The 27855-nt window shown below is 39.7% G+C and overlaps 1 protein-coding gene across 2 annotated transcripts in view; it reads left to right on the plus strand.

The window, feature by feature from the left end:
* The window catches only part of CACUL1 (CDK2 associated cullin domain 1), a 55436-nt gene extending 27898 nt beyond the window's left edge, over positions 1 to 27538 (plus strand). The window contains exons 4-9 of one of the 2 annotated variants that reach the window (XM_084754410.1): positions 7653 to 7748; positions 9887 to 9989; positions 16194 to 16283; positions 19378 to 19516; positions 22978 to 23021; positions 23367 to 27538. In XM_084754410.1, coding sequence (XP_084610536.1) covers positions 7653 to 7748; positions 9887 to 9989; positions 16194 to 16283; positions 19378 to 19516; positions 22978 to 23021; positions 23367 to 23407 — 513 coding nt within the window. In that variant the 3' untranslated portion in view covers positions 23408 to 27538. The remainder of the gene's footprint in view (positions 1 to 7652; positions 7749 to 9886; positions 9990 to 16193; positions 16284 to 19377; positions 19517 to 22977; positions 23022 to 23366) is intronic. The other variant, XM_084754411.1, reaches the window with a different exon arrangement.
* Positions 27539 to 27855: the final 317 nt, after the last annotated feature.

Consider the following 27855-nt stretch of genomic DNA (forward strand, 5'->3'; position numbering starts at 1 on the left):
GCCTTAAGTTGAGTAGAGTCAATATTCTACTTTCTGTCCTATCATCCCTATATTTATCTATATTCCTCCTTTATTTTCAACCCCTGTCTCCAAACATAAGAAAGAAAGATAAAGGAAAAGAGAGCTATCTCTGAGTCCAACCTTGTTTTCTCTCTAAATAAGACCAATAGTAACTTATGACCAACTCCCAGGCTGGGGACCTGGCTCAGCCATTAAAGGCTAGGCTCACAAATATATTTGTGTACGTACGTGTGTACACACACACACACACACACACACACACACACACACACACACGATCTTTTAAGCTAAATATATCTTGGGCTGCCAGTCACTATAATTGACAAACCAATCAATAATGAAATTAGTTTAAACTAAGCCATAACTAGTCTCTTTACTTAATTTTACCTAGTCTGTACAAACTGCCTATAAAAGCCGGCCATGGTGGCACATGCACTCGGGAGGCAGAGGCAGGCGATCTCTGTGAGTTCAAGGCCTGCCTGGTCTACAAAGTAAGTGCAGGAGGGCCAGGGCTCTGTGTAACAGAGGAAATCCTATCATGAAAACCCAAACAAAAACAAAACCTCAAAAACCAAAAATTTAATTACCTATAAAGGGCCAGCCTTGGTGTTAAGATCATTGCTATTTGCTTTTTGCCCAGTGGGTGGCAGTACAATCCAGCTGGTTGCTTACAGTTGTCTTAGCAAAAATAAATAAATAAAAATAAAGGCTTTAAACTTTAAAAATCTTTTGAAGTACAAATTGTGTCTTAAAAAACCAACAGCACAAACACCTCTTTACTTCCCTCAGTATACTATTTTCTCCTTACTGGACGGAAGGTTTTAGGTAATAAAAGTATTAGGCTGGAGAAATGATTTAGTGCTTAAGTGTGCTTGTAGCTCTTGTACAGGACTGGAATTTGGGCTCAACTGTATTGGGGAGCTCATAAAATCATGTAACTCCACCTCCAAGAGTATTTGATATATTCTTCTGTACTGTGAGCGCTCATGCACATGTAGTTGCAGGCACATTCTCTTTCTCTCTAGCATATACACACACATTTTAACATACACTCACACATGCTTAAACACTCATATACACACACATACCCTCACACACCCAAACACACATGCTCAAACAGAAACACCCTTCCTACCTTAAAAGAAAATTGCCTGGTACCTTTTCCTCCTAGATCGATATCTCCCCCCGCCCCTCGCTCTCTCATTTTGGGTTTCTCTGTGTAGCCTTGGTTGTCCTGGTCTACAAAGTGAGTCCAGGACTCACCAAATAAATAACGACGCACTGGCCTTGAACTCAAGGGGATCCGCCTCCCTCTGCCTCCCAAATGCTGGGATTAAAGGTGTACGCCACCACCACCCAGTCTTTTAATGATCACCATCAGCCTTTGAGGGCTACTCTGTTCTTTCATAGGCTTAGCATGATTTTAGGTCCCAAAAAGATTCAGAAGTGACATTGTGACACACCTGCTATAGAGCTGAGATTTTTGAAGCATCTGTTTATTTAAGTTGAGGCAAATCCTGAACTTGGAACTTAGACAAGCAGATTATCAGTGTGTAGAACATATTTATAAATTGTATTTTTTACTTATTTATTTTAAGATTTATTATTTTTTAAAAAGTTATGTGCATATGTTGTGTATCTGCGGAAATATGTGCATATATGTGTTGGTACCTTCAGAGGCCAGATAGGTTGGATTCCTTGGAGCTGGAGTTAAAGTTGTAAGCCATATAGCATCCGTGCTGGAAACCAGAGTGTGGGTCTTTTGCAGGAAGAATATATGTTCTTTATTTCTGAGGCATCTCTCTAACTCCATAGATTGTAGATTGTATGATTTTTTTTTAATGTTTGTTTTGAGACAGCTATGTACTTGTCTGAAAAGATAGAGGAAGGGTTTTCTTTAAAAAATTAATACTTAAGCCGGGTATGGTGGCACACACCTTTAATCCCAGCACTTGGGAGGCGGAGGCTGGTGGATCTCTGTGACTTCGAGACCAGTCTGGTGTACAAATCGAGTCTAAGACAGCCAAGGCTACACAGAGAAACTCTGTCTCAAAAAACCAAATAAATAAGTAAATAAATTCTTAGGAACTGGAACAATGGTCCAGCAGTTCATAGTGCTTGCAGCTCTTTCGGAGGACCTAGGTTTGATTCGTAGCACCCGCATAGTGATCTGCAATTTTCTGTAATTCCAGTTGTAGGGGACCCACATTCATAGTGGATACACAGACATACACACAGGCAAAACACCCATCCACACGACAAGCCATGGGTCCTCAGCTAACTGTTATGCTCTCAGGCTCTCTCTGAACTTGGGGTTGGGGGGGGAGCTCTTAGAAAGAGAGTGCAGAGTAGTGTGCATTGCACAGTGGGGGCCGTGAGGACTTCCATACTGTTGTCACCGTGGTCCATAGTGACTCCCTGTACCCTTCTTCTCTTACCTGCATCTGTGGCTACCACTGTTAAAGGAGAAGCAGTCTGTGTGCTTATTGTTTATGTTATGGAATTTGCCAGTCTTTGGAATTCAGTTCACCTAGAGTGCCTGCTAGTTTATATCACCCTCACACAAGCTAAGAGCTGTTTGAAAATAGGAAATCTCAGTTGAGAGAATGACTCCATAAGATCTGGCTGTAGGGCATTTTCTTAATCAGTGGTTAGGGGAGGGCCCAGCCCATTGTGGACGGTGCCCACCCTTGACTGATGGTCCTGAGTTCTATGAGAAAACAGGCTGAGCAAGTCATGATGATAACCCAGTGAGCAGCACCCCCTATGGCCTTTGTGTCAGCTTCTGCCTCCAGGTTCCTGCCCTGCTTGAGTTCCTGTCCTGACTTTCCTCGGTGATTGACTGTTACCTGGAAGTCTAAGTGAAGTAGACCGTTTCCTCCCCAAATTGTATTTACAAAAATAGAAATTCTTAAAAGTATGTAACCTTTGAGTACCTCTGGGGGCCCTGAAACTTGTTCAAGGGCTCTGCTAAATAAATGAAAGCTTGTTTTCTACTTTGTATTATTTCCCCTGTAAATTTGTTGACATTTACAGTGACGGTGTGAGCAGTGGTGGGTCAAATTGCTGGAGCCTTCTTCACTGTATGAATTAGAAAACAAAACAACCACTCTCACTTAAGAATTCCTGTTATGGTAGGGTGTGATTGACACATGCTGTAATCCTACTACTGGGGAGCCAGAGGCAGAAGGGCCAGTGAATGTTTGAGGACAGCTGGTCTGTGTAACATGATCCAGTCTTCAAAAAGAACATCTAAGACTGTAAAAATTACTCATTTTATTGAACTGTTACTTTGTGTACTAAAATATTCTTCACTGAAAGGTATATAGTTTAAGAACAGTGTCTGAACGTACTATCTACTTATTCAGACCCCGTACTAATAGTCTAAAAGATAGGAGAAGACAGATTTATGAACAGGTTTATGTCCACAAGAAGGGGCTGCGAAGAATGCTGCTTTCCACATCTCCTTTGTGTTTTTATCTCCATAGTAGCTGTGGTTGAATAAGAATGGCCTCCATATGTTCATATATTTGAATGCTGAGCTGTGTACCAAACTGCAGTCATGAGTCTTGGGAAAACTACCCTTCCCTGTAGTACACCATAGTCACTTGAAAAATTAGTGAAGAACAGCCTGACTATTGAGACATAGGTACTTGAAATGAGTCCGCAATTATTACATCTGTGTAACTCATTGTTTTCCAGTGACCAGTGTACAGGTGTAGCAATAATGTGGACTAAAGACTCATTCAAAGTAGAAGATAAGCCAGAGCTCCATGTAATACTTATTTTTCCATGTACTATTTAATGCATCCATTGGTAGTTTCAGGGGTTTGAATTCACATTGCAGCAGATTTTCAAGAAACTACGATTTGTGAACCTCTGAGAAAGAATATTTATTGTGGCATGGAAAGGCATATATCTTCTCCCCACCCCCATTTACAAACTTCCGAGGTTAAATTTTATTCCTTTACTTCAAAACACATAATACTTGATTAAATATTGAAGCAGATGCAAGAATCTAGCTATCTTCTATTAAGAGATTTGCTAAAATGTCAAAATAATTACTAAAGTTACTTAAATTTGTATTTGTTTTAGAAGATTATTTTTCATAAAAGTATGTTCAGATGTAATGACTTTATTATTGTCATGCTAAAAAATTTAACATAAATATGTAAATTGTCAAGAGTTTCCATTTTATTTTCAGTATAGAACATTCAAGTACAAGGAATGAAAATTACATTCCTCAGACCATTAAAATGTTAGCATTGAAATGTTCTAGGACTACTAAGGCACTAAATGCTTATATTACTTGAAAAATGAAATACCAGCTTTTTATACATTTAGTGTTTAGATGTTCATAGTTTTATTTCTAAGAAAAATTTTAATTAAAAGTTATTTAACTTTGTCTTCTCCCTGAAAACCAGAATTTTAAACAAATGTGTACCATATCCTATGAGCACAATATAATAGACCTTTGTTCAAAGATGGTTTAACTTTTTAGTTATCATAGCAATATGCCAACTTCCTAAGACACTTTGAAGCAAAAAGGTTATGTTAGCAATTGGATAGTTTTATCAAAAATGCTTTTTATCAAAAAGCTCTCCATGTTGATTTTAAGTATTGCAAAGCATACTCCTTCATTTTCTTGTTTATTATATAGCAAAGAAAATCCATCCTGGAGTAAAATGCTTTCTTTCAGCTGCTTATTATATGAAGCAGCTGTGGTTTCAGGAGCACTGAGGCTCTGTTCCTTACAGCGATGCACAGAAAGAGGTGAGACTGATAGCGGGAAATGTGTGCTGGTGAACCCATATAAAGATAAAGGCTTTTTGGAGCCTTCAGTGTTTATCATTTGCTGTTCTTATGTGTATTTGTACATCCCCATGAGTTTATGTGGGTCATATGGGTCTTGTGGAGGTGACAAGAGCATCGGATCCTTGTGAACTGCCATGTATGTGTGTGTTGGAAACCAAACCTGGGTTCCTCCTAAGAGTAGTAAGTGCTCTTAATGCTGAGTCATCTTTTCAGCATAATTTTAAATAGTGCAAATGGTTCAGAGACCAAAGCGTTGAAGAAGCAGTGGAATAACCCTACTCCAAGATAGACTGAAAGAAAGTATAGATTGGCATTAGAATAACTTCACATTTGTGTCAAGAGCTGTTAAACTCTTTATTTCTACAAGCAACATATTTCAGAAGGATAGAAAAGAATTAAGTGGCAGTTGTTTCAGGGAGGAAGAAGTTAAAGTAAAATTCTAAACCCATTTGAACTCATGGGTTTTAAACTAAATGAAGAAGGGGGCTTAGTGTGAGGCTGTGGTGGAGCATCTTTGTCTGGCACTGGGTTCCATCCCCGCACTTGCACTACTTCTCCTGACAGGAACAAGTTTAGAATAATAATCACTTTTCCTGCAGCTTGTTTCCTCTTGTTTATGTCAGGGATTTTTTTCCCTAATTAATGTCCAAGTCAAATGCTGTCATTTTGGAATAGTGGCACTCAGCGAGGCATCATTTTCCCAATGAGACCAGAGTATGTGGTGTAAAGTTTAAGGAGTAACAGTTTGAGGATTTTCAAAATGACATTTATTTCTAGGTTCCTGGAATATATTAGAGTTTATTTTCTCCGACTGTCATAATTTATAGTCTTGTCATTTCAAAGGTTCTGAGTAAGTGCTGCATGAAATGTAGAAGTAAAAAAGTTAAGTGTTCTGACATTTGATTTAGCACAAAAAGTACTTTTTAATACTAACCTTTGAGGCTTGGGGACTTTGTTCAGGAATAAGTTGTACAATTTTATTTATTCTCTGTGCTGTTAAGTGCGCCTTTGATCAATGTTCATGTTTTTAACTCTTAGATGAAGTTCCTTTCATGAAAAGGAAAAAGAGCTTTAATGTAACAGCTTCAGAATTTTTTCCTCTGTACGTGTAAAATTTACTTCTTTGAATGCTGAATATCACTTGTTGGATCCTTTGAGGTCGCTTTGAGGAGATGGTGTGTGCCAGGCTGTTCATTAAGGGAAGTTAGGCTCACCTGTAGTGCTGAGCCTATTTTCCATTTCTCCCAAATTCTCTGATTGCTTTTAAAAAATATTAATGGGCTTTTCTAAGTGTTAGGCCCAGGGTTGCCATTCACCCTTACTCATAGATGTGTATAGGATGTGTCTTTTTCAAAGTGGTTCCAGGTTTTCTCTGAATCTTGGCATATCTTTAGAAACAGTGTGATTTGGGTATTACTTCTTAGTATGAACTGGAAATTCAGAGGGATGAATTAGTTACTCAGTACCATAGAGCCTTGCGAATACTAAAATATAAATTAGATTTTAGTGCTAGGTTAAATTTAGATGTAAAGTTTAGATTTCAAAAGACTCTGTCCTTGAAAACTACATCTCTCTGTGTCTCCTGTGTTCTAGGCAGTCTGGTCAGATTGGGGAGGAACAGGTAAGGCACAGATCTTGCCTGAGGGGCTTGCAGCAGTGTGAGCAGTAGGTGGGTTGCCCCCTCTAAAGAACCATGGAACTCAGATGTTTTGAGAAAGTGACGAATCTGGTGAGGGCTGGGGAGAGAGACATTTGGGCAGACAGAAGAACACGGATACTGCGTATTGGCTAGTTGGTCCACGTGCTGGGTTAAGCTGTGTGTAAGAAGGTGTAGGCTATGGAAGCTTCTGTGCCCTAAATTGAGAAGTCTGAACTTAAAAAAAAAAAAAAAAGGTGGTGGTTTTAGAGTACTAAAAAGAATTTAGGTGCAGAGTAACTCAGTCACCAGAGTCTGAGTGACTAGCTTGGGAGCACACTCAAGTGGTTAAATATTTCTGAGCTGTTTACCTCCTATGTATGATGGAGATAACCTTTATTCCACAGGCAGTTAGGAGGACTGGGAGCACCAGCCCTGTAAGTACTCGGTAATGAAAGATGAAGTAAAGATAGTTCCCAGCAAGTATTCTAAGCTCTTAGGTAGAAGTGAGAACATTATGGGGTGACCCTTTTAGAGTATTAGGACATTCAGCATTTCCTAAAGTTTAAGACACCGCTTTTATAAATTCAGTGTGTGTGTGCGTGTGCATGTGCACGTGCACGTGTGCCTGAGGTGACCTGAAGAAGGCTGGGATCCTGGGTGCTAGATTACAGTGGTTGTGAGCTGCTTGAAAGGGGTTCTGGGAAACAAACGCAGGTCCTCTGGAAGATCAGTAAGCACTCTTGACCACTGAGCTTTTCTCCAGCCCTCTCATTTCATGTGGCTGGATTTAGGAGACTTAGTGTGGCAGAACTTGTTGTCTTTAAGGTCTAGTTGTCAGATGATGAAATTTCCAAAGGACAAATCTTATGTGGGATTTGTTCTGATTTTGTATTTTATGCATTCCCATTTCACAGTACTTTGGCTCAGGAATTATCTTTTAAATTGCGATTTCATTAGGTTTCTTTAAATTAACTTAAAGAATAAAATAAAATAGTACATGGATAAATTTTTGTAAATAAAAAAGTGTTATATAATAGAATTTGGAACAAAGAACTACCGCGCCCCCCCCCCCCCCAACCTCCAACCTTAGATTCTAAGTTGGTTTATATTGCAGGGGATTGAAGAAGGACTTTGACCTGGTTTCCCAGAATGCTTATGTTGATGCTCTTTCTCACAGGCCAGCCCTCCAGACCTCTATATTGAAAGATTTAATATAGCTCTGGGACAGTATATGGGAGCATTGCAGAGCATCGTGCCTCTTTTCATATATATGGTAAGTTAAGAGCTGTGTCTCCCTTTACCAAACCATGTAGGGTTTTAATTGTGTGCAGTCTTCTCTTACTATATTTTTAATTTTCATTCCTGAGTCAGATTACAGATGGATGTGTTAATGAGTTTGGAGTTGAGAATAGGAACTCTAATCACCGCATTATTTACAACACATGTAAGTGAAATGAGCCTAAACTGAAAGTAAGAGAGCGAGAAGAAATCATGCCCAATTTTGGGAACGAAGAAGGGCATTTTTCTTTCCCCTCTCACAGTTTTCTTTTATTAAATTTGTTCTTCAACAGTTTCGTACACATATATAGTACATTCTGTTTGTTTTTCCTCCAACCCTCTCATGTTTCCTCTGCGCTGCCTCCCTCTGGCCCCCACCAATCCCACAGCTCCCGTTTCTATGTTTGCTGAGAGTAGAGAGTCAGCCTTTAAGTCCTGTCAGGAAAAAGAATATTAGATGGTGTGAAATTGAAACACATTTTTTTCAGTAAAATACCAAAGACTAAAGTAGGTCAGTAAGATTTCAGGAAATACGCAAAACACTAGACACAGGCTTATTGTCTCTGCTGATTAGTTTTCATGGGTTACTTAGAAAAAAGGTCAGCAGTACTATTTTTGACAAAGGGTTTGAATTAGATAATTGACTGAAAATATATCCAACATCATTGTTAAATATAACTTAAAATTATGTTCCTTTTAAAAAATGCTTGGAAATACTCATTTTTGATCAATCTGTAGAAAAACAGGCCTAAAATTTAGAGTAGACATGTAAATTAGTAAAATTGCCTTGGAAATTTTATCTAGAATTTCTTAAGCTCATAAATACCAATACTAAGAGATGTTTTTGTTTGTTTGGTTTGTTTTGTTTTTTGAGACAGGATTTCTCTGTGTATCCTTGGCTGTCCTGGATTTGCTTTGCAGACAAGGCTGGCCTCTAACACACAGTGACCTGATCTGCCTGCCTCTGCCTCCCAAAGTGCTGGGATTACAGGCATGCACCACTGTGCCCGGCTTTTGTTTTGTTTTGTTTTGTTTTGTTTTGTTTTGTTTTTAAGAAGCAGAACATTGGGCATATTTGTATTATCATTAGTTGGGACTGTTTGGACAATTTATGGAAAATATACAGTTAATATAATGGTATGTTTATATGTTTTTGTGGAGAAAAGTCTCCTGGATCCTAACATTAGGGTAAATGAGCCACTATCAAGGTAATTAGTAGAGCTAAAACACAGGATCAGGTCTGGGAGGCTTTGGATTGCACACTCACTGGCACAGCTGTAGTTTTTAACCAACCTTGTACATCGCATTTTTAGTTTAGTTTTTTTTTTTTTTTTTTTTTTTTTAGCAGAGAGGAAAACATTGTTCAGACCTAGGGGAGCGAATAAAAAGCTTGCTTTCATTCCCTTTTGTGTTTTTTACTCTTTGGCATTGAGCAAGCCTGAACAGATTTAATGATTTTAGATTTTTGTTTGTGTTTACTAGTCATGCTGATTTTGATTGTAAGAAAGAAAACTTCCTTAAAGTGACTTGGGTAAACATGGAATGTCAGTCTGTCTTGTAGCAGACCTTGAGAGTAGGCAGTTCCCAGGGGCGTTGGAGTAGGGTTCTGTTTTATCCCTTGCTGTGCACTGTATAGTTCATCTTGTTCTTGGATATTGGGTGAACCACGCTTCCTTCAAGTACTGCTTGCTCTCAGCCTGGTTAGGACGCCTGCCTCTGAGCAGATGTGGTATCTGGAATTTGGTATGGCGACCACTGCTGAAGGGCATGTGTACAGGAATGTTCCTGGTGGCTCCCATTGCCTGCCCTAAGCCTGGATGCTGAGGAGTGCCTTTCCTGAGCGTCCCAGCCTTGCCTTTTGATGGTGTTGCTGAACGCTAGGCCATGGCACACAGTGTGGCTCCATGCTGTCTGCTTATTGCTGTGAAGTTAATGTTTGGATTGTCCAGCCTTTCAACTTGTTGTCAAAAAAGAGCTGTGACTAGGAATGGTGGGTTTTGCTGTTTGCTGGGCTTTTTTAGTTATTATTTTAAGTTGATACAATTATGCATTGTTCCCTACAGCAGTATTTAGCTCTCCTGTTCATGATTATGTTCCCCCATTGATATATAAACTTACCTTTTTTTTTTCCAGAATAAGTTTTACATAGAAACTAAGCTTAACAGAGACTTAAAAGATGACCTTATAAAGTTGTTTACGGAACACGTTGCAGAAAAGCACATTTACAGCCTGATGCGTAAGTATGCTTCTGCATTTTGTTGGGGGTGAGGCAGCACTAGCCATGGTCTCCTTCCTTTCTCCTCTCCCTTCCTTCTCCAGCTCACTCTTACTCTTTCCTTTTATCTGAAAACATTGTCTTCTAAACTCCAATATTGACATCTTTAGGACCATAGAGCAGGAAGTTGTGAAGCCTACTTTGTCTATAGAGACACCTAGGGACTGAAACTGACTTAAGTCACCTACTGTTCTGGGCCACTTAGGCAGGTCAGTTATTGGACAGTGTCTTGTGCCTGGCCTGATCTGTGTTGTGGGCCTGAGTGGGAGTATGATAAGGAGGGTCCACGTGCATTACCAGTTACTCTCGAAGGAATGCTGGGTGTCTGTGAAGACCAACACAGGCACTATCTGGTTTCCACTGTTAGTCTAGTGTGCCTGCCTTTACCGTGTTAGCAAGCTGCTAGCCTCCTGTGGATTTGCATTTGTAAAGCATGTACAGTAGATGTTTAGGCAGATAAGTAGGATCCAGGTGCAACACCCAGTCTTTCTCCATCCCTGACTCAAAATAGGTGGCATTGTTTCCTTTTTATGTAAAGAAGTAACACTGTGAGTGGACTCCAGCTGATCCATCACTTGTCACTCAGCACCTTCAAAGTTCATGTTTGGTTCAGCGTCTAGCAAGGCATTTGTGTACTATTACGGACTGTAGTTTAGAGCCCTTGCAGTCTTTTAGTTGTAATTAGTTACTACCACACAGAAGTTTTACTGACATTTACAAAGTAATTGTTTCAAAGCTTGACTAGAGCTCTTATTTTCACTTTTGATTTTAAATTAAGAGAAGGGGTTTACTTTTTCAAGTTTTCATACAATAGTATATATTCGGTTGACATCATGATTCTCCCAGAAAACCCAAAGTCCAAAATAAGAGACCCAGAAGCTTGGATCTATAGCATGCATTGTTTTTAAGAGCCAGGCGTAGTGACGCACATCTGTAATCCCAGGGCTCAGGGAGTCAGAGGCAGGCAGATCTCTGTGAGTTTGAGAAGCAAGTCCAGGACAGCCACGGCTACACAGAAAAACCCTGTCTTAAAAAAACAAAAAGAAAAGAAAAAGGACTGGTCAGATACTCATAAGAATTTTTGTACATTAACTATGAGATAATCTGTTAGTTCCTCTCCCCTCCCCCTCTTCTTACCGTAGACTGTCGCATACCCCAAATGTTGCTGTGTAACCTTGTCTCCCTGGGCAGGGCTAGAGGAAGGTAGGCATGGTGAAGGATTGAAGGTTTTTGGGGACAGAGAGGATCTTGGGAAAAAGGAGATGGGATGGGAGGAAAAAGGAGGAGGAGAATCACCATGGGATAGAAATGAGCCACGTGGGCCCAGAGGAGGAACTTTGAAGTTACACATTTGGGGGGGGGGGGGGGAAGAAAGGCTCAAATGAACAACCTTAGCAAGTATTTTGGGGTTATGGATGGGAGGTAGCCCAGATAGAAATTGTTAGGACAGATGGCATGGGCTAGAGGGTGGAGATACTAGAAAGTAGTTTAGGGAGTTAACATCTGCCCAACCCCAGGTAATACAAGGCTTATTCTAAAATACAGCAGGTGTCTGTTTCTTTTTTATTATGATAGTGGGTTAGATATTACTGCCGTGATAATTACAAGCTTAATAATAAACATTAATTAGGCCATATCATTAAACTAACAGCAGCAATATTTCACTTGTTTTGGTTTTGACAGAGGCTCTTGCTCTGTAACTCAGGCTGGTGTGGAACTTTAACCAATCCTTCTCCCTGAGCCTCCAAAGTGCTGGGATTGTAGTAGTAACCACACCAGTTTCTAGCCATTGGTTATAGCCTTGGATAGTGACACTTTAACTTTTAAAAGCATGTTTTCTTCTTTGTTAAAATTCCATATTGCACTTACATTGGGTGAGTCTAGGTCTTTCATGAAATTGATATTTAAAGTTAAACATCCTTTTCCCAGCAAGTGGGAAAAGCTCTTTTAAGTTTTTATAAGTTTGATAAAGCTAAACTTACTAGATATTTACTGAACAGTTACTAGATACTGTACTTACGGCAGAGGACATAGAAAGTGAGTACTGGTCACACTGGTTTGGGTCCCAGGACAGGAAAGCTCTAGAAGTGTTTAGCATAGGTGACTGTCACGAGGGTCGGTGAGCAGGTGCACACACAATTTACATGCATTAGCACCTGTCCTAGATACTTCAGTAGTACTTAAAGTATTCAGCTCCATGATACTATAGGATAGGTGGTCATTACCATAGAAATTGAGGCAGAAAGGTAAAAAATAAAGTCAAAATAATAGTGATTCAGGGTTGGTGTCTTGACTCAAGTAGCTACAGCAAAACAAGAACCTCCAGTTTCTGTAATTTTCTAAAAATCTGAGCATTAAGTTTCCTTCTTTTGGCTTCTAACAGATTTAGATGTGCTACTATTCCATTTACTGTCACATGGAAACAGTGGCTTCCGCCAGCAACATCTCTCTCTTTTTTTTTTTTTTTTTTTTGGTTTTTCGAGACAGGGTTTCTCTGCGTAGCCTTGACTGTCCTGGATTCGCTTTGTAGACCAGGCTGGCCTCGAACTCACAGTGATCCGCCTGCCTCTGCCTCCCGAGTGCTGGGATTAAAGGCGTGCGCCACCACGCCCGGCGGAAACAGTGGCTTCCACCAGCAACATCTCTTAATTTGCTGTGTAATGTAGAGAGGGCTTGGTGAAGCCATTTATCTGCTCTGCTCCATCCTGGCTGATGTGACCCAATTGGGGCTTCCCATCGCTGCCTTACATGACTTTGAAGTTAGTGTGGTTTTTAGATTCTCAGGTTTTCTCCAACAGTGAATGTTCTAAGATTCAGAAAGTAGAAAGAAACTTGGAAACTGTCTAAATTCCTAGGCTCAGAAAAAAATTCTTGCATTCTATTGGGTGAGCAGTCACAGAGCCTAGACTCCTAGGGGGAGATCACAGACCCCTCCCGTCTCTCAATGGGAGGTGTTTCAAACTAGTGTGGAGTCCATATCTTGAACAAATGGTACTCCATACTCTCATGTTCATGAGTCTTGTGACTATGACAGTGAGTGTTTTCATTGTAGGTGAGTCTATTTCTCCATCAGTGCTGTGTATGATCACGTCCTTACAAAAGAACTGATTTAAGGTTCTGACTGGTAATAAAATCACTTTCCCTGGAAATCAGTTTTCACTTTGAATTAAACTGAAAGCAGAGCTAGGAGTTTACATTAACTGAAGTATTTCATGGTGCTGTACTGAACAGATGTGACAAAAATAGCAGGTTGGGCATTTCTAGAGAAAGTGCAGTGTGGTAACTTTTGCTGTCAAAGTTTACTTTGCAGAGAGTTTCGGATGATTATACTTAAATTTTCTCAGTCTACATTTTAGTAGTAGTTTGACACTTTGAATTCATGTAGTTTTCGTTTTCATTTCTAGAACAAATGAGTAAAAGAATCACTTGAAAAATGAAGACAGTAAGATGGCTCATAGGTCAGGTTGCTTTCTGCCAGGCTGGACAATCTTAGTCTTTGAAACCAGTAGAGTAAAAGGAGATAGGTGGTTCTTACAAGTTGTCTTCTGACCTCCACACGTGCACTGTGGTATTCATGCATGTGTGTGCAAAACACACACACACACACACACACACACACACACACACACACACACTCTGTAACGAAAGATTAAACAAAAAGGAAAACCCTGTGCAAGATCACAGCACCAAGGAACATTTGAAACATGAGAAGAGCTCAGAACCCACTAAGATACTTAAGACTTTAATGTCATAGCATGGAAAGAGAGATCAGAACTAGAGGTCTGCCCCTGGGCTTAACATCCTGTGATTGGTGTCCATCCTGGAGTACCAGGACTGTTGAAGGACCCTGTTCTTTAGTACGTGCCTCTCAGAAGAAGCTGGTTACTAAGAACAGCACTTTACTAGTACCAGGACACGTAATACCAGTGTCTCAGCTAGCTCTGTGATTTTAGAAAGGGGTGTTTGTGCGACACATGTGTATTGAGGGTGCTGCTCATCTAGTCTGCAACCAGAGACAACAAAGGCCAGCCCTTGCTGGGTGCAGTCAACAGTATCCTGTCACCCCCATCCTCAACAAGTTCCAGTTTCTTAGGGGGGAAAAGCAGGAAAATCTTTTAAACACTTCCTCCAAGAGTTTAGATAAGAAAGGATGTTATCACATTATTAGGGTCTTAACAATCTTTTTTTTTTTTAAACTAGTTGAAGGTTTTGCTTTATTGAGATAGAGTCTCTTTAGCTCAGGCTGGCCTGAAACTAGCTCTCTCTTATTCATGCATTCATGCATTCATTCATTCATTCATTCATTTAGTATATAGTGTTCTGCCCGCATCTGTGCCTGCCCGCCAGAAGAGGGCATCAAATCTCATTATAGATGGTTATGAGCCACCATGTGGTTGCTGGGAATTGAACTCAAGACCTCTGGAAGAGCAAGTAATGCTCTTAACCTCTGAGCCATCTCTCCTGCCCCTTAGCCTGAAGCTCTTAAAGATGACCTTGAACTTCTGATTCTCCTGCTTTCACATTCCTGCTTTATGTGGTGCTAGGAATCAAACCCAGGACTTTGTACATAATAGGGGAACACAGCCAAAGCAAACTACACCCCAGTCTCTAGTAATACTCTTTAACATAATTATTTGAAGTTAGTTCATCCTAAATTATTCATACACATTTCATAAGTCACATGTGTCTTTAGAGTTTGCTGTTTCTTCATAGCTGTCAGGTTGACGTAGAAATTATGGTAGGGGCCAAAAACTAAGAACATGGATTGGAGAAAACAGCACTTACATTTGGGGTACATGCTGAGTACCTAAGACTTTCCAGAACATAACATTTTGAATTTCAGTGTTTAAACATTATATTTTAAAGTATCATAATTTATAACAGTTTATGTTTATCATCCTTAAAATTTGTCATTCAAAATTGAAACTATCTGGATAAGATGGGAAGGAAAAAAGAAAGCTCCTTTAGTGATCTGCCTTAGTAAGTTCCATGGAAAGCCATATACTGTATGAAGTTACCAAATCATCAAAGTAGGTATTTCCTTTTTTACTAAGACATGGATAATGGAAAACAGTTAACTACAAACATGGCTTATATAAAATCCCACCATTTAGTTGTCTTCTTTGTCCCCTCTCCGCCCCCCCCCCCCCTTTGATTTGGTTAGTGAGTTTGTTTTGCTTTTTTAATCTTTGAGAGAAAAATTAAAAATTAGTTGGTTTAGGGCAATAACATTTGCTCTGTCTAATAAACAGTGGAGTATCTGTTAATGATATATTCTAGAAGTGTTATTGAAATAGTTACTTGTTTTAAAAATAGGAGAAATGTAGTAGATAATATAAAAGGAAGCTGACTCTCTGTCTATAGTCAAAAGTCAAGCTGAGTTTCATTGTTACCTAAGTTGCTAAAATAAGGTGAGTTGTCATTATCTTGGCTTCTGCAAGGGAGAGTTTTTGCAAGAAGATGGAGCTATGGTGTTTACAAAAGTAGGCTTTGATATAGTTACTAAAATTGCTGTTGGTTGAGTATCCCTAGTCTGCCGGTCCAGTATGCAGATCTACCTGCCTCTCCCTCATGAGGGCTGGGATTAAAGGCGTGAGCCACCATTCTTTCCAGCTGAAATTTGTAGCTTTTTGAGCATGACAGAAATTGGAGTATTTAAGGTTTGTTCCATTAGGGATGCTCAGCCAATAAAATCCAAAATGACTTCTGATCCCAAGCATTTTAGGAATGAGGATGATTTGAAGAAAGGTCACGTGCCATTGTGTTCCCACACAGGCACCCTGAGCTATTTAGAAGGCTTTTCCTTCTCCCAGACTCTTCTCTTCTGCTTTGCTTACTCTGCTGCAGCAAACCAGGGCAGATGCCTGTTCTATTGAGTGCTGTGCTGAAGGCCTTTGTAACCTTGTGTGTGTGTGTAAGCTCTTGCTCTGTCTTGTGCTGCTCCTCTCATGGGTTTACCCATTCAGCCTTAGAAATACTAATAGAGAGAAACTTTTACTGTTAGCAAGTGTTACATGCTTTTTTCTTTTTTTTTTCTTTTATTATTTTTACTTTGTGTTTATTTTTCATTTCTTTTTTCCTTCCTTTTCTTTCTTTTTTCTTTCATTTCTTTTTTTTTTTCTTTTCTTTTTTTTTTTTTTTACCTGTTTTTTCTTCTTATTCCAGCTTTACTTTTAGAAGCCCAGTCAACACCATTTCAGGTCACACCTTCAACTATGGCAAATATTGTGAAAGGCCTGTACACTCTCAGACCAGGTAAACACCTGTCATTTCTGTTGGGATTGGGCCTGTGTTTCTATTTATTACAGCCTTATCCAAGAGGCCAGTGGTCTTTCCATGCTTTGTGAGGCCAAATGATGTTTGGGTTTACTATAGCAAAAATTTGCGAACTTGAATCAGTGTGAAATGTTGATTTAGGACTTGTCTTTACCAGTGAAAAGCAGCTGCTTTGCTGGGTGCATCTAATGGGTGTGTTGGTGACACTTGCAAGTACCATCATCTGTGACACTGAGGCAGGAGAACAGTCAGTCTAAGGCTACCTAAACACTGCATAGCTAGATGGTTGCAAAACAAAGCGAGAAAAATGAATCTCGTGTTTGGTCTTAGTTTTGTCCTTGCTGTTACAGAGTTTCTCCTTTATTTCACATTGTAAATGTGTGTAGGAATACACACAAATTATATTTTCTAGTCTATTACATACTGGCAAGAGATCTAGAGCAGTTGATAAAGTTGCAGTCATGACAATTTAAGGAAAAATACATAAATAATGCCTATATTCACAAGCAAGGCCTGTAAGTGACCTTAGTGTGCCTATTTCATAGTAAGAACAATACAAAGAGCCTTGTAGTTGCCTTCTGTATGTAAGCCCTCTGAGCCTCAAGCTTGCCACCAAGTTATCTAGCCATTTACAACATACCCACAAGAGAGAGAAGCTTTAGAAATATCAGGGTAAAGTGTTGTCCTATTGTCAGTAAACACAAAAGATGATTTTTTTTTTTTTGGGACAGAAATTACTGTTTTGTGAACTTTTGCTATCTGAAGATTCAAAGAAATAAAATCTAAACAATCAGTTTAGCCCGAAACCAGTAATAAGCATTTTTAACTGTAGCTACCACTTGAATTTAATAATTATTTTATAATTCATGGTTGATTATTTTGAAAGACACTTTATATTTTCGCTTGCTAAAAATAAGAACTAAGCAAAACTGGTATCCAAGAAGCAGATTAAAGAAGTATTCTTTCTCAGGCTGCTGTATAGCGCTTAGTGACTTGTAGAGTGCTTATGTTCATGTAACTTTGGCTTTGGTCTTAAGCTCTATTTGTCACTTTTAACAAATCATTCGTATAAAGTAATTGGTTGTATAAAGTTAAAAAAATAATCTTATTACATGTTCTAGTAAGCTGGTATTTTCTTCCAGTTTTTCTGGTATTTGAATTTTATTTTCTTATAGTGTTATTAAAATATCCCATGAATATTTGTATACTGGTTTATAAATATTTCTCTTTTATGTTGGAAGTATTTCCAGTGCAGTTTGACAAATTCTGCCTCCTAAGTAGGCAGGTTTGTCAGCCATGGCCTTTTATACATGAAACAAAATTGCAGAATAAAGCTATTATCACTATGGGTAGAAAAAAAAAGGTAGATGCCTGTTTATCTAAATGCTGTTTTATCTGGGTTGAGCTCTTGTAATAGGATTTATACTCCTTGTGAGGAGAATTCTGTATTTGAGAATTGTCCTTTTCAAAAGGTGAATTTCATCACAGGCTAACCTTTTGCTACTGCAGACGTTTTCAGAATGTTATTAAACATGTTTTGACATTTCCATGTCTTGGCAGTATCCATTGTGTTCCTGGTCTAGTACAATTCTAGTCACCTGAAAGATTAAAGTTAGAATTTTTCAAAAGCTGCATTTTAAACATAGAAGCATCTTCTGCCACAGGTGTCCTCTATAATGTTGGTCTCTCTGCGGCACATTTGAGTCACCTTGGGAGGTTTTCAACCTCCCCACCCACGACAATTTGGAGAACATAGCATTGGTGCTTAGTTTTAAAATCTCCTTGCTTCTCTCATCTAATATACACACCTTTGTTTATTTTAATGACTATGTGAAGCTGGTGGAAGGATTTGGCTTCTGCCACTTTTGATTGATTGGCTAGTCATTACACAGAACACCCTAATGACTCTTCCTAAAACCACATGGCAGCAGGGCACACCACCAAGATTATTTGCCACAACATTGCAAGGAAGGTATAGGCTGGCCTGCTACTCCTGGCACTTGCATGTTTCCTCTGTTTAGCTCTTCTCCAGTTGCACAATGGCTCTCCCCTTCCCCCCCTACTTTTTACTTGCCATTGGCTCACCACCACCCAGCACTCAAATGTGGCCATTCAAGATGGCAACTTTTAAAGTGGGCTTACTGTCTTTACAGAGCACTGGCATGTTGTGGTTTTTCGGTACTAACAGCCACCAAGGAGTCTTAAAAGCCTTACGCTGAAGCACTTGGAAAAGGCTGAACAGTGGTCATGGAAGACCCTGTCAGGAAGCCCAGATAGCAGTGCCCTCCCTGAGTAGAGGGCCAGCGTGCATCTGTTAATCTTGAATAGTTAATTTAGTATTAATAGATCCACTTAATTCTGTGTGTTTTTTCAAATAATTCATTTTACTCATCTAAACTTGATTTGTACACACACTCTTAATACACATTTTTGTCATATTTGGTGAGAATATTCCTCTGACCTCTCTTTGCTTTTGTATTTTCTATAGATTATTGTTCTTTTGGCCTTTTTCTTGATAAACATGCAATTTTTAAAAATTTTATTTTTATTTATTTTTTTACTGTTTTGCTTCCCTTTCCACATGAAATTGTAATTTAACAGGGATCGAAAACGATTTTTATTTCTAGAGCACCAACAGGCTCTCCAGCTCCCTGCCCCATTTGGCTTGCTTCCTCCTGGGCTGTACTTACCACTGAAGTGTCTGCTGGGGCTGCTCTGTTGTGTGAATTTGTGGCTCGTACAACTGGGATTGCCACCAGGCTGCTTCTCTCCACGTCTCCTCCACTTGGATTTGCCTAGAAATCTCATTTGTATTTTATTACATCTTTAGGAATTATTTTTACAATATTTACTTAAAAGTTGTAGATTTTTATTTAATTTTCTTGAATCAACAATGTAAAAATATCCATTTTCTTTATACTTTTGGGAAGAAAAATATATTTTATGTATGTTCAACAAAATAGGGCTGCACTAGGTTTTATTAGTTGGTTTAATAGATATTTTTGTTGTTTAAATAAGAAACTTAATTGTTTTGTTAGTACTTCCTTGATGAATCATCTGTTTTCCTTCACAGAGTGGGTTCAGATGGCTCCAACTTTGTTTTCTAAGTTTATTCCAAACATTCTGCCTCCAGCTCTGGAGTGTGAGCTTCCTGAGTACGCCGCTCAAGATCAGAAGCTGCAAAGGGAACTTGTACAGAACGGTTTTACCAGGCAAGTTGACTTTTAGTGCTCGCTTCCCATTTCCCTGGCTTCTGGCCTGGCCAGTGAGAGAAGTCACTATGTGAGAGCCAGGGCAGTGCTCATGCTGAGCTGGCAGAAGCTGCTAATTTCTGTGTGTGTTTGAAGAAGGGGTTGTTAGATGAGACAAGGCCTTTCCAGCTTGGAGTTTCTCACATTGATCCTGACCACAACAAAAACCAGTAATAAACATTACAGTTACTATGCACTTTTATCACTAAACTATTTTTATGTTTTCTCTGAATCTCAATGTTCTTTAAAAAGAGTATCTCTTTATAATGTCCAGAAAATTCCCTTCCCTTGCTCTTGGTTTATATGCTTATTTTTCTAAAAAGTTTGCAATTTTTTATTATTGTCATACCTCAGAAAAATCTTAGAAAGCACAGTTATTTTTCTTTCTTTCTTTTAAAATTAGAGTATATTACTATAAAAGTAAAAAGTCATTCAAGAGCACACTAGTAACTTAGATTTTTATCATTTCACTTTTAGCTGTTCCACATATCTTCTGGTGTCTGAATACTTAATATTAAGGGAACTTGTGAAAAAGACAGGGGTAACATTTCTCTTAAATTCTGAATATCAGAAAAACAAAACAAAAAAGCACCCCCTCAAAAAAATAAACAAACAAAACCACAACAGACAACCAAAGCAAAACAAAAGAACAACAAAAAACAGCCTTTACCAGGATTGATTTACTTTAATCTGTTTCAGGTTAAGAAAGAAAGAGAGTTTGGTGGTGGCTGTTGTTTGTTGTTCTTTGTTTGTCCACAGATTGAACTCTGTGTGTGTGTGTGTGTGTGTGTGTGTGTGTGTGTGTGTAGAGTCTGGTGACATCTGTAGTCATGAGGTAGCACTGAGAAGTCCACTGGCCATTTACTTCCCTCCCTAGAAGTGTCAGTGCAGAGGGGTGGCACTCCCCGGAATGTGAGTAGATGGCTTTTCTCTTTGAGATTGAGGAATCATGTCTGCCCTGATATTATTACTTAAAGTATTTTGTGCATAGGGTGAAGCCGTTAATGCCGTATTCTTTGACAGTTTCATGGATGGCTGTAATGCATCTTAATCACACCTGTCGTCTTGTGATCGGGCGTATTCTTCAGTGTTCCTCCCAACTTCATTTCTTTGTTTAGTAACACTGGGGTGTAGGATGATGACCTCCTGGGTGTGGACAGCCTGCCAGGAGCCATCCCTCCCCCAAAAGAAACGTGACCTTGATCCTCTAGCGTTCATCAGCTGCCAACAGCTCTTCAGCTAGAGGCAGAGCCTTGGGAAGTCTCCCTTCCCATATTCATCCTTAAGTAATGAACGAAGAAACTAAATTTTATTTCAGCTTGTCTTGTTGTCTACCCTAATCCATTAAGTAGCATTATTATTTTGTTTGTGTGTGTGTGATTCTTTTCCAGTTTTTTTTTAAAGCGGCACCACACCCAGTGTAAACATAAAGTCATCCTTTACTTTCATTTTCCCCTGCCCCATAATTCCATTGTGTGTCAATATTAGACTATTAGAGATTGTACTAACTTAACTAGTTACTTGACTAGGCTCCAGTAGCTATTTGGTAATACAGAGAGACAGAGCTGCAATAGAAAACCAAAACCATGTGTCATATTTTGTGCTCGTTGCATGTGTGTCTGAGAAGTAGCCTTGCTGGGTCAGGGATAGAGACAGTTGGAAATGTAACCAATACTGTCATTTTGCTAATGCTCATCATGGCCACACGCATAATATGTATATGACTTACTTTCGAAAAGTATAAAATCTTCTTAGAGTATGTTTAGCCTGCATTTCTCATACGAATAAAGCTGACCATATATTTGCATTTGTTTTTCTGCAAAATGTTGTTTATGTCCTTTGTTGTTACTTTATTGGTCCCCCCCCCCCCCTTGATTTCTAGGAGCTCTGTATGTAATATAGTGAAGAAATTGGCTCTTAAGTCCAAGATACATTACTCAATTGGTCTTTGGCTTTGTTTTCTGTCATGAGAAAGTGGTTTTCTATTTTTGTGTAACTATATTAGGTTAAGGTTTTTGTGACTTGTGTAGTTGGAATTGTAATTAAATTTTGCCTTAGATGCTTTTATTATTTCACTATTAAAAAGATTTATTTTAAACTTATATAAGTAAATTGGATCCCTTAGTATTGGAGTTACAGGTTGGGCTGTGAGCTACCATGTGGGTGCTGGGAACTGAACCCAGGGTCTCAGCAAGAGCCAAGTGCTTTTGACCACTGAACCATCTCTCAGATACTTACAAATAAATGCATGATAATATGAATTTTAATTTTAGATATACATTTTGTTAATTCCTCCTTTTGAAAACCTGCTCTTGTACTTGTCTCTGAGCCCTTGAGGTTCATCCACAGGTGTTTCCTAGTCCTGTCTTGGGCATTAGAACAAGTCAACCGGGGTTGGCATGAGATGAGGTGAGGTGAGGTGACTGGACGTAGCATCAGACAGTATTTCTTCCAGTTTGAAAGGACCACTGTAGTACCGTGCTGCCAAGGTCTAGGGAGTCAGGGAACTGCCTTGGACTTTTGGTGTAAATTAGAATTTTTATTACTCATAGTGGGATTTTCTTCCACACATTTTTTTAAAAATTTATTTTGCACAATAAGCTATTTTAGTGGTCATTACCATTGCCCCAATTTAGAATGACAAAAGATGAATATATTGAATCTTAAATTTTTTTTCCATTATGACATTTCTTTTTTTTTTTTTTTAATTTATTCTTGTTACATCTCAATGGTCATCCCATCCCTTGTATCCTCCCATTCTCCACAGTTGAGTGGAGAGTGGGGTATGACTTTCACATGTACTCTGGTGCCTCATATTTGACCCCCTGGATGGGGAGACCTGGTGGCACTCAGAGGAAGGATAGCAGGCTACCAAGAAGAGACTTGATAACCTATGAGCATATACAGGGGGAGGAGGTCCCCCTCAGTCACAGTCATAGGGAGGGGAGTAGGGGGAAAATGGGAGGGAGGGAAGAATGGGAGGATACAAGGGGTGGGATAACCATTGAGATGTATTAAGAATAAATTAATAAAATAAAATAAAAAAAAAAAGAAAAATAAACTTCCCTGTTTGATATTTAAAGTTTTGCTAGTACGTGCAGGTTACTGGGAGTGTTGTTCACAGAATCCAGGATTGTCTTCAAAAACATATTTTAGTTTCCACCTGTTTTTAGTACTCAGTGCAGACCATCTTTATAGATGTTCTTCACTTAATAACTTTGTATATTTAACAGACTACATACACCCCTGAGCTAAGAATACTTGGAGTAAATGACTCTGCTGATGGTCAGTGTCTATTTATGTTGGGTTGAACACGAAGCATTTGCTGTTTGTACTATCACGGTCATTGATTTATTTCTGCTGGTTTTGTGTGTGAAGAAACCAATCAGTTTGTTGACTGCTTCCTCTTTTTTTATTCCTAGAGGTGACCAGTCCCGAAAGAGAGCTGGGGATGAGTTGACTTACAGTAAGTGATGATGCGTCTCCTGTTCTGATGGGTTTGTGATGAGTATGGAGGCCCTGTGAGTAGGGGTGGGAGTCTAGATGGTGTACCATGGCATGTAGAACTGGGGTCATTCTGGCCTTGGGCCACCAAGATATTCTTTATTATACAGAGGGGAAGGATAATGCTCAAGACCAATTCCTGGTGATTGATATTGGTTCTTTTTCACTTCTCAGAACTGTGTTTAAAATTTTTTTTAAAATAAACACACCAGGGGCTAGGGATCAGGAGAGAAATAGCCTTGTATGAGCATAGTGCTCTCTGTCCCTCATGGTTTTTTTTCTGACTTCTTTTTCCTTCTTCTTCCAGACAGTCCATCAGCTTGTGCAAGTTCCAGGGGTTATAGATAGTGACTGTTGAATCCTTTTATCCCGGAGAGAAGACACTGGAGCTGCAGAAACTGTTCCAGGCACTGTGGGGCCTGCGCCACTCAGGGGCTCTGTCAGGCTGTTCTCAGAGAGAGAGGATGCCACACATTCTTTGATTTGCAGTTTTTAAAAACAGGAACTAACAAAACAATTGCTGCTACACTTGGGGTGACTTTGAAATGGGACAGTCTTTTAATGAGTTTATCTACAGAGCAAGTGTCGTGGAGAGGGGCCGTTGCTAGTGGAGCCCAACATTTGAATCAGCTTCCTCCAAAAATATAAGAAGGAAAGAATCTTTCTCTTTCTTTCTTTTTTCTTTTTTCTTTTTTTAAAAAAGCACTTGTCTTGTCCGTTTGTGGATTTGGCATATGGTGTCTCATGTCAAGATAACTTTGCTTTAAAACCAAGCAAATGTTACGATACAGTGTTTTTATCTATGCCCCAAATCTTTTTTAAGTTCAGAATTGGACTCTGTTTAGCATTTGTCTTGCAAAAGAAAATGCTCCCAACTGCTTTCACTGTAACTTTCCCCATCAATTCACATTTTCAACTCTGTGCCTTGAGCTTTGTGCACTTCGCAACCGTGTGACCACCGTCATCAAACTCCCAGTGCTTCCTGGAGAAGTTGATATCCCAAACTGGTCCACCAAGGCCTCTGCTGCGGCTTTGTGTGTATAACCGGACCTGACTGAGAAAGGAGGCACTGGAGGCTAGTCAGAGCTGCCCTGCTGTCCAGCTCTTCCTGAGCGCTTTCCTTTCTGCTGTCACCTCACCTGATCTCAGCCTCTGGTGTGTGTGGAGCCCTGGTTCAGCTGTGATACAGTAGAGATTGCCAACAGAGGGAGCTGCTCCCTGGGTCCACCTCATTTTAGTGGGTGCATTTAGTACTTACAAAAGGTCAGCCCTGCCCTGCATCTTGTAAGCACCGTGGTTGATGTTTGAGTGCAGCAGGGAGCTGGCACTGGTGTTGAAGGCCCTTCAGCTGGGCTCTGTGTCAGTGCACCAGCAGTGCTGCTTAGTTCTTCACAACGTCTGAAGCTTATTCTACTTGTTTTTCATTCGTAACGGAAATAGACGTGGCAAGGGAATATATTTTTCTTCTCCATTTCGCTTGAGTATGAAGTGAGCATTGGCTTTGTGTTACCAGGCTCCATCTGACAGAAAATGCCCCCACCGCCACCCCCAGGCTATGCTGCCCACCCCTGGGCAGAATAGTTAGAAATGGAACACTGGGGACAAGGTCTTCACCCCATAGCAGTCCTGGATTTGTGAACAGTGGTCTAGGGCAGGGATAGTTAAGGGCTGACAGTTTGGGTTTTCCAGGTACTTCTCTGAAGTTGGTAGAGTTTGTGGGGGCTTTAATTGGCTTTGTTTCATTTGGGTTGTATAGAAGAACTCTGAAAAAGGGACAGGTGGGCTCTTACGGCCCACAAAGTCTTTTTTGCTGTAATGTCAAGGGAAAATTTCATTTTATCAGGGAGCTCAAAAGTTTACTTTTCTGATAGAATGGTCACCACAAAGTTGTGAATATCACTTGGAACTGGTTTCTTTTACATGGCTTTAATACTTTTGACAGTAGTAAAGTTGGAATATTTCTTGACATAGTAGGTAAATGGTCCAGTGTCTCAATTATACCCTCACCCTCCCTGGGAGAGAGTATTCTTTTTTTTCTCCCAGAGAACTTTGTCTATAAAAGTGTTGTATTGCATAAATTGACATTAACGTGGGTGCTTTTATGTTACTAAATTAATGGAGAGCTAGTCATACTCATTTTGTGTCAGCACAAAGTAGCAGATGAAAGCCTGTGACATTCTGAGCACACTGTGCTGGTACTGAAAGGTGTGCAGAAGCGTGTGCGCTCCTGGTGTATAAAACTTACTGGAGTGAAATTGGCCTTGGTTATTATTAATTGAAAAAATTGACAGAATTCTTAGCCCCCAGCTATAAGGAAATAAAATCTGCTGTCTCACATTTTTTATGTCCAGAAAATACTTTCTTTTGTGTTCTTGCCAGTGTAATGTGCAGTTTTCTACCCATGCTGAGGATTGCTTTCTCAGTCAGATCCTTAAAGTAGATCAGTCAACCAGTCAGTGTAATGTAGTTGATTTGTCTAAACTGGCTAGTGTATACATTTGCCTAAAAGTAGGCCTTCAAAAGAAAGCCAGGACAGCCATCTTGAAATAATGGTGCATCAAAGTAAACATGATTATGTTAAGAGATAGTATGCATTTTAAAGGTTGACCTTGCACTTGAGTAACCATATCATCTGGTGACCTCCGATGCCATAACTACACCTGAGCTGACACAAATTACTTTCTTGGTGGCAGAAAGTAAAATATGGTAATGTGACTGTTACCTAGTAGTTCCTAGGCAGGGTTAGCAGGAGGAAACTCACCAGTATACACAAATTGTGATTACTAAAGCTTCTGGAGAAGTCTTTTTCTGGTTCCCATTACAAGTCACTCTTTCTCCCTTTTGCTAGGATGAAGTTGGTTTGTGTGTAGACTGCGGGTGATGGGCGCCCCGGTTGTGACACTGTGCGTTTGTCTCCAGTTCTCAGACCTCTCTAGCTGCTGCCCTGTTGTCGTTTGCTTTGTGTCTGGTTGCAAATTTGCACACATAAATGATTCCTCAGGAACAGTTTGCACACTCCCCACCTTGGTATACTCTGTATAGACCAAACAGCGTCAAAGGTTGTCAGCACAAAAGAATTCAGACAGCTGCTAGCAAAGGCCATGGTAAGCTTGCAAACAAAACTGGCTTCTACCGGTGCTGGGAAGCGGAGCACATGGTGTTCAAGTGATTCTCCCTGTAACCAGAGTAACAACCCTTCCAGATGTTGTTGTCTTATTGATGCTGTGGGTTTTTCTTCTTCTCTCTTCTGTTGCCCCTCTCTCACAGTAGTTACTTATTTCTATGGTTAGTATGCAAGAGAAGTTGCCCTTGAGCTAAAATTTAATTACTAAGCAGCTATCATTAAACCAAGCATTATTCTATGAATATACACTAATCTGAGAGAATAAGAAACAACTAAAAAACAAAACAAAAAGCCTGCATTAGCTATTCATCTGTGTTTAGAGGTTGTTTTATTTGTTTTGTTTTGGTGTGATCTTTAGCTTTTTTAGCTTGTAGTGTTAAATTTTCTCTTATCCAAGTGTAGGTCTCGTAAGGAGATGTTAAAATTCAAGGTTGGAATGTGACATCCTTAACTGACATCTGAAAGAAGTACTGTTGTGATTACTGCTTTCAGTAATGACTGTGCAAAGTGAAGTTCAGAAGCTGCAGGGCTTCATAGAGAAATGGCTTTCCTGTGCTTTCATTACCACATAAAGCCTTGCCTTGGTTTTTACCCTCAGAGCGTTTGGATGGAGGTACCTATTCTTCCCCAAAGGAACCGGGGCAGTCACTGCCTCCTCCCTCCTGCCCTCGCTAAGATAACTTAAACCTTCTAGAGCTGTCTTTGGTCTGCCCCCTTGCTGCAGGGCCTGCTGTTTATGCGATGGAGCTTGCTGTGAAGATTTTTATTTTAGGCTTGATTCCATTGTTAGAAGAATGCTGCTGGGGTACAGCTCTGGGAAGTTGTCAGCAGGGCTCTGGAGTGAAGAGCTGAGGGGTTTGGAAAAAACGCTTTGTGCTTGTTCTTCTGTGTCACTTAAATACTGTGTCTTTACTAAATTCAGTAAGAGCGAGTGTTCCAAGGTGTGTGTAGTTGAATGGATGCAGTGCTTTTGGTTCTTCTTAGTCTTATTTGTCAATGTTACAGCCACGTATTTTCGGAGAAATTATTTAGATGTCAAGTCCTGGGAAATTGTGGCTCAAACAAGTACGTGCAGGCAGAAGGCTTTTGCCACCCACCAGCACAGCAAGGTGACTGAAGCATTGCAGTCTAGTCTCCCAGCCGTTTGTCAAAGGCAGATCTGGCACTGTCCTTTGCCACATAACATGTGGCATTCACAGAATATGACGGAGGCACTTCCTGAGCTGGGCACAGAGCTGCTGGCCTGGGCGCTCTCCTTACAAACATTTGGTGGATTTTGAATCACTCCTCTGTATTAGATGTAAATTCTCACTCTAAAACATTGTGGTTAATGAAAAATAAAACCTTGTACAGATGCCATTAAATGTGTTTTATTGTAAGTTTTGTGCAGATGTTCCTGGCCCTGATAACCTGGTCACTACTGTAACATGGATGTTCAGATCCTCTTCAGGGTGTCTGTAACATGGCAGCTACAGCTCAGGCACAGTCGCCCCTGATATCTATGTCAGTGACTACAAAACTTTACATATGCTATAGGCATTATAGTGTGTTTATACACGTGTACTATGGGTGTAGTTTATACATATACTATAATTATATAGTATGTATGTATGAATGTACTGTAGGTGTCTATGTGCATGCTACAGGTGATATGTGTACACACATACTATAT

This window comes from Acomys minous, assembly GCF_964271855.1.
Source record: "Acomys minous genome assembly, chromosome: 2".
In the NCBI taxonomy this organism is placed as follows: domain Eukaryota; kingdom Metazoa; phylum Chordata; class Mammalia; order Rodentia; family Muridae; genus Acomys; species Acomys minous.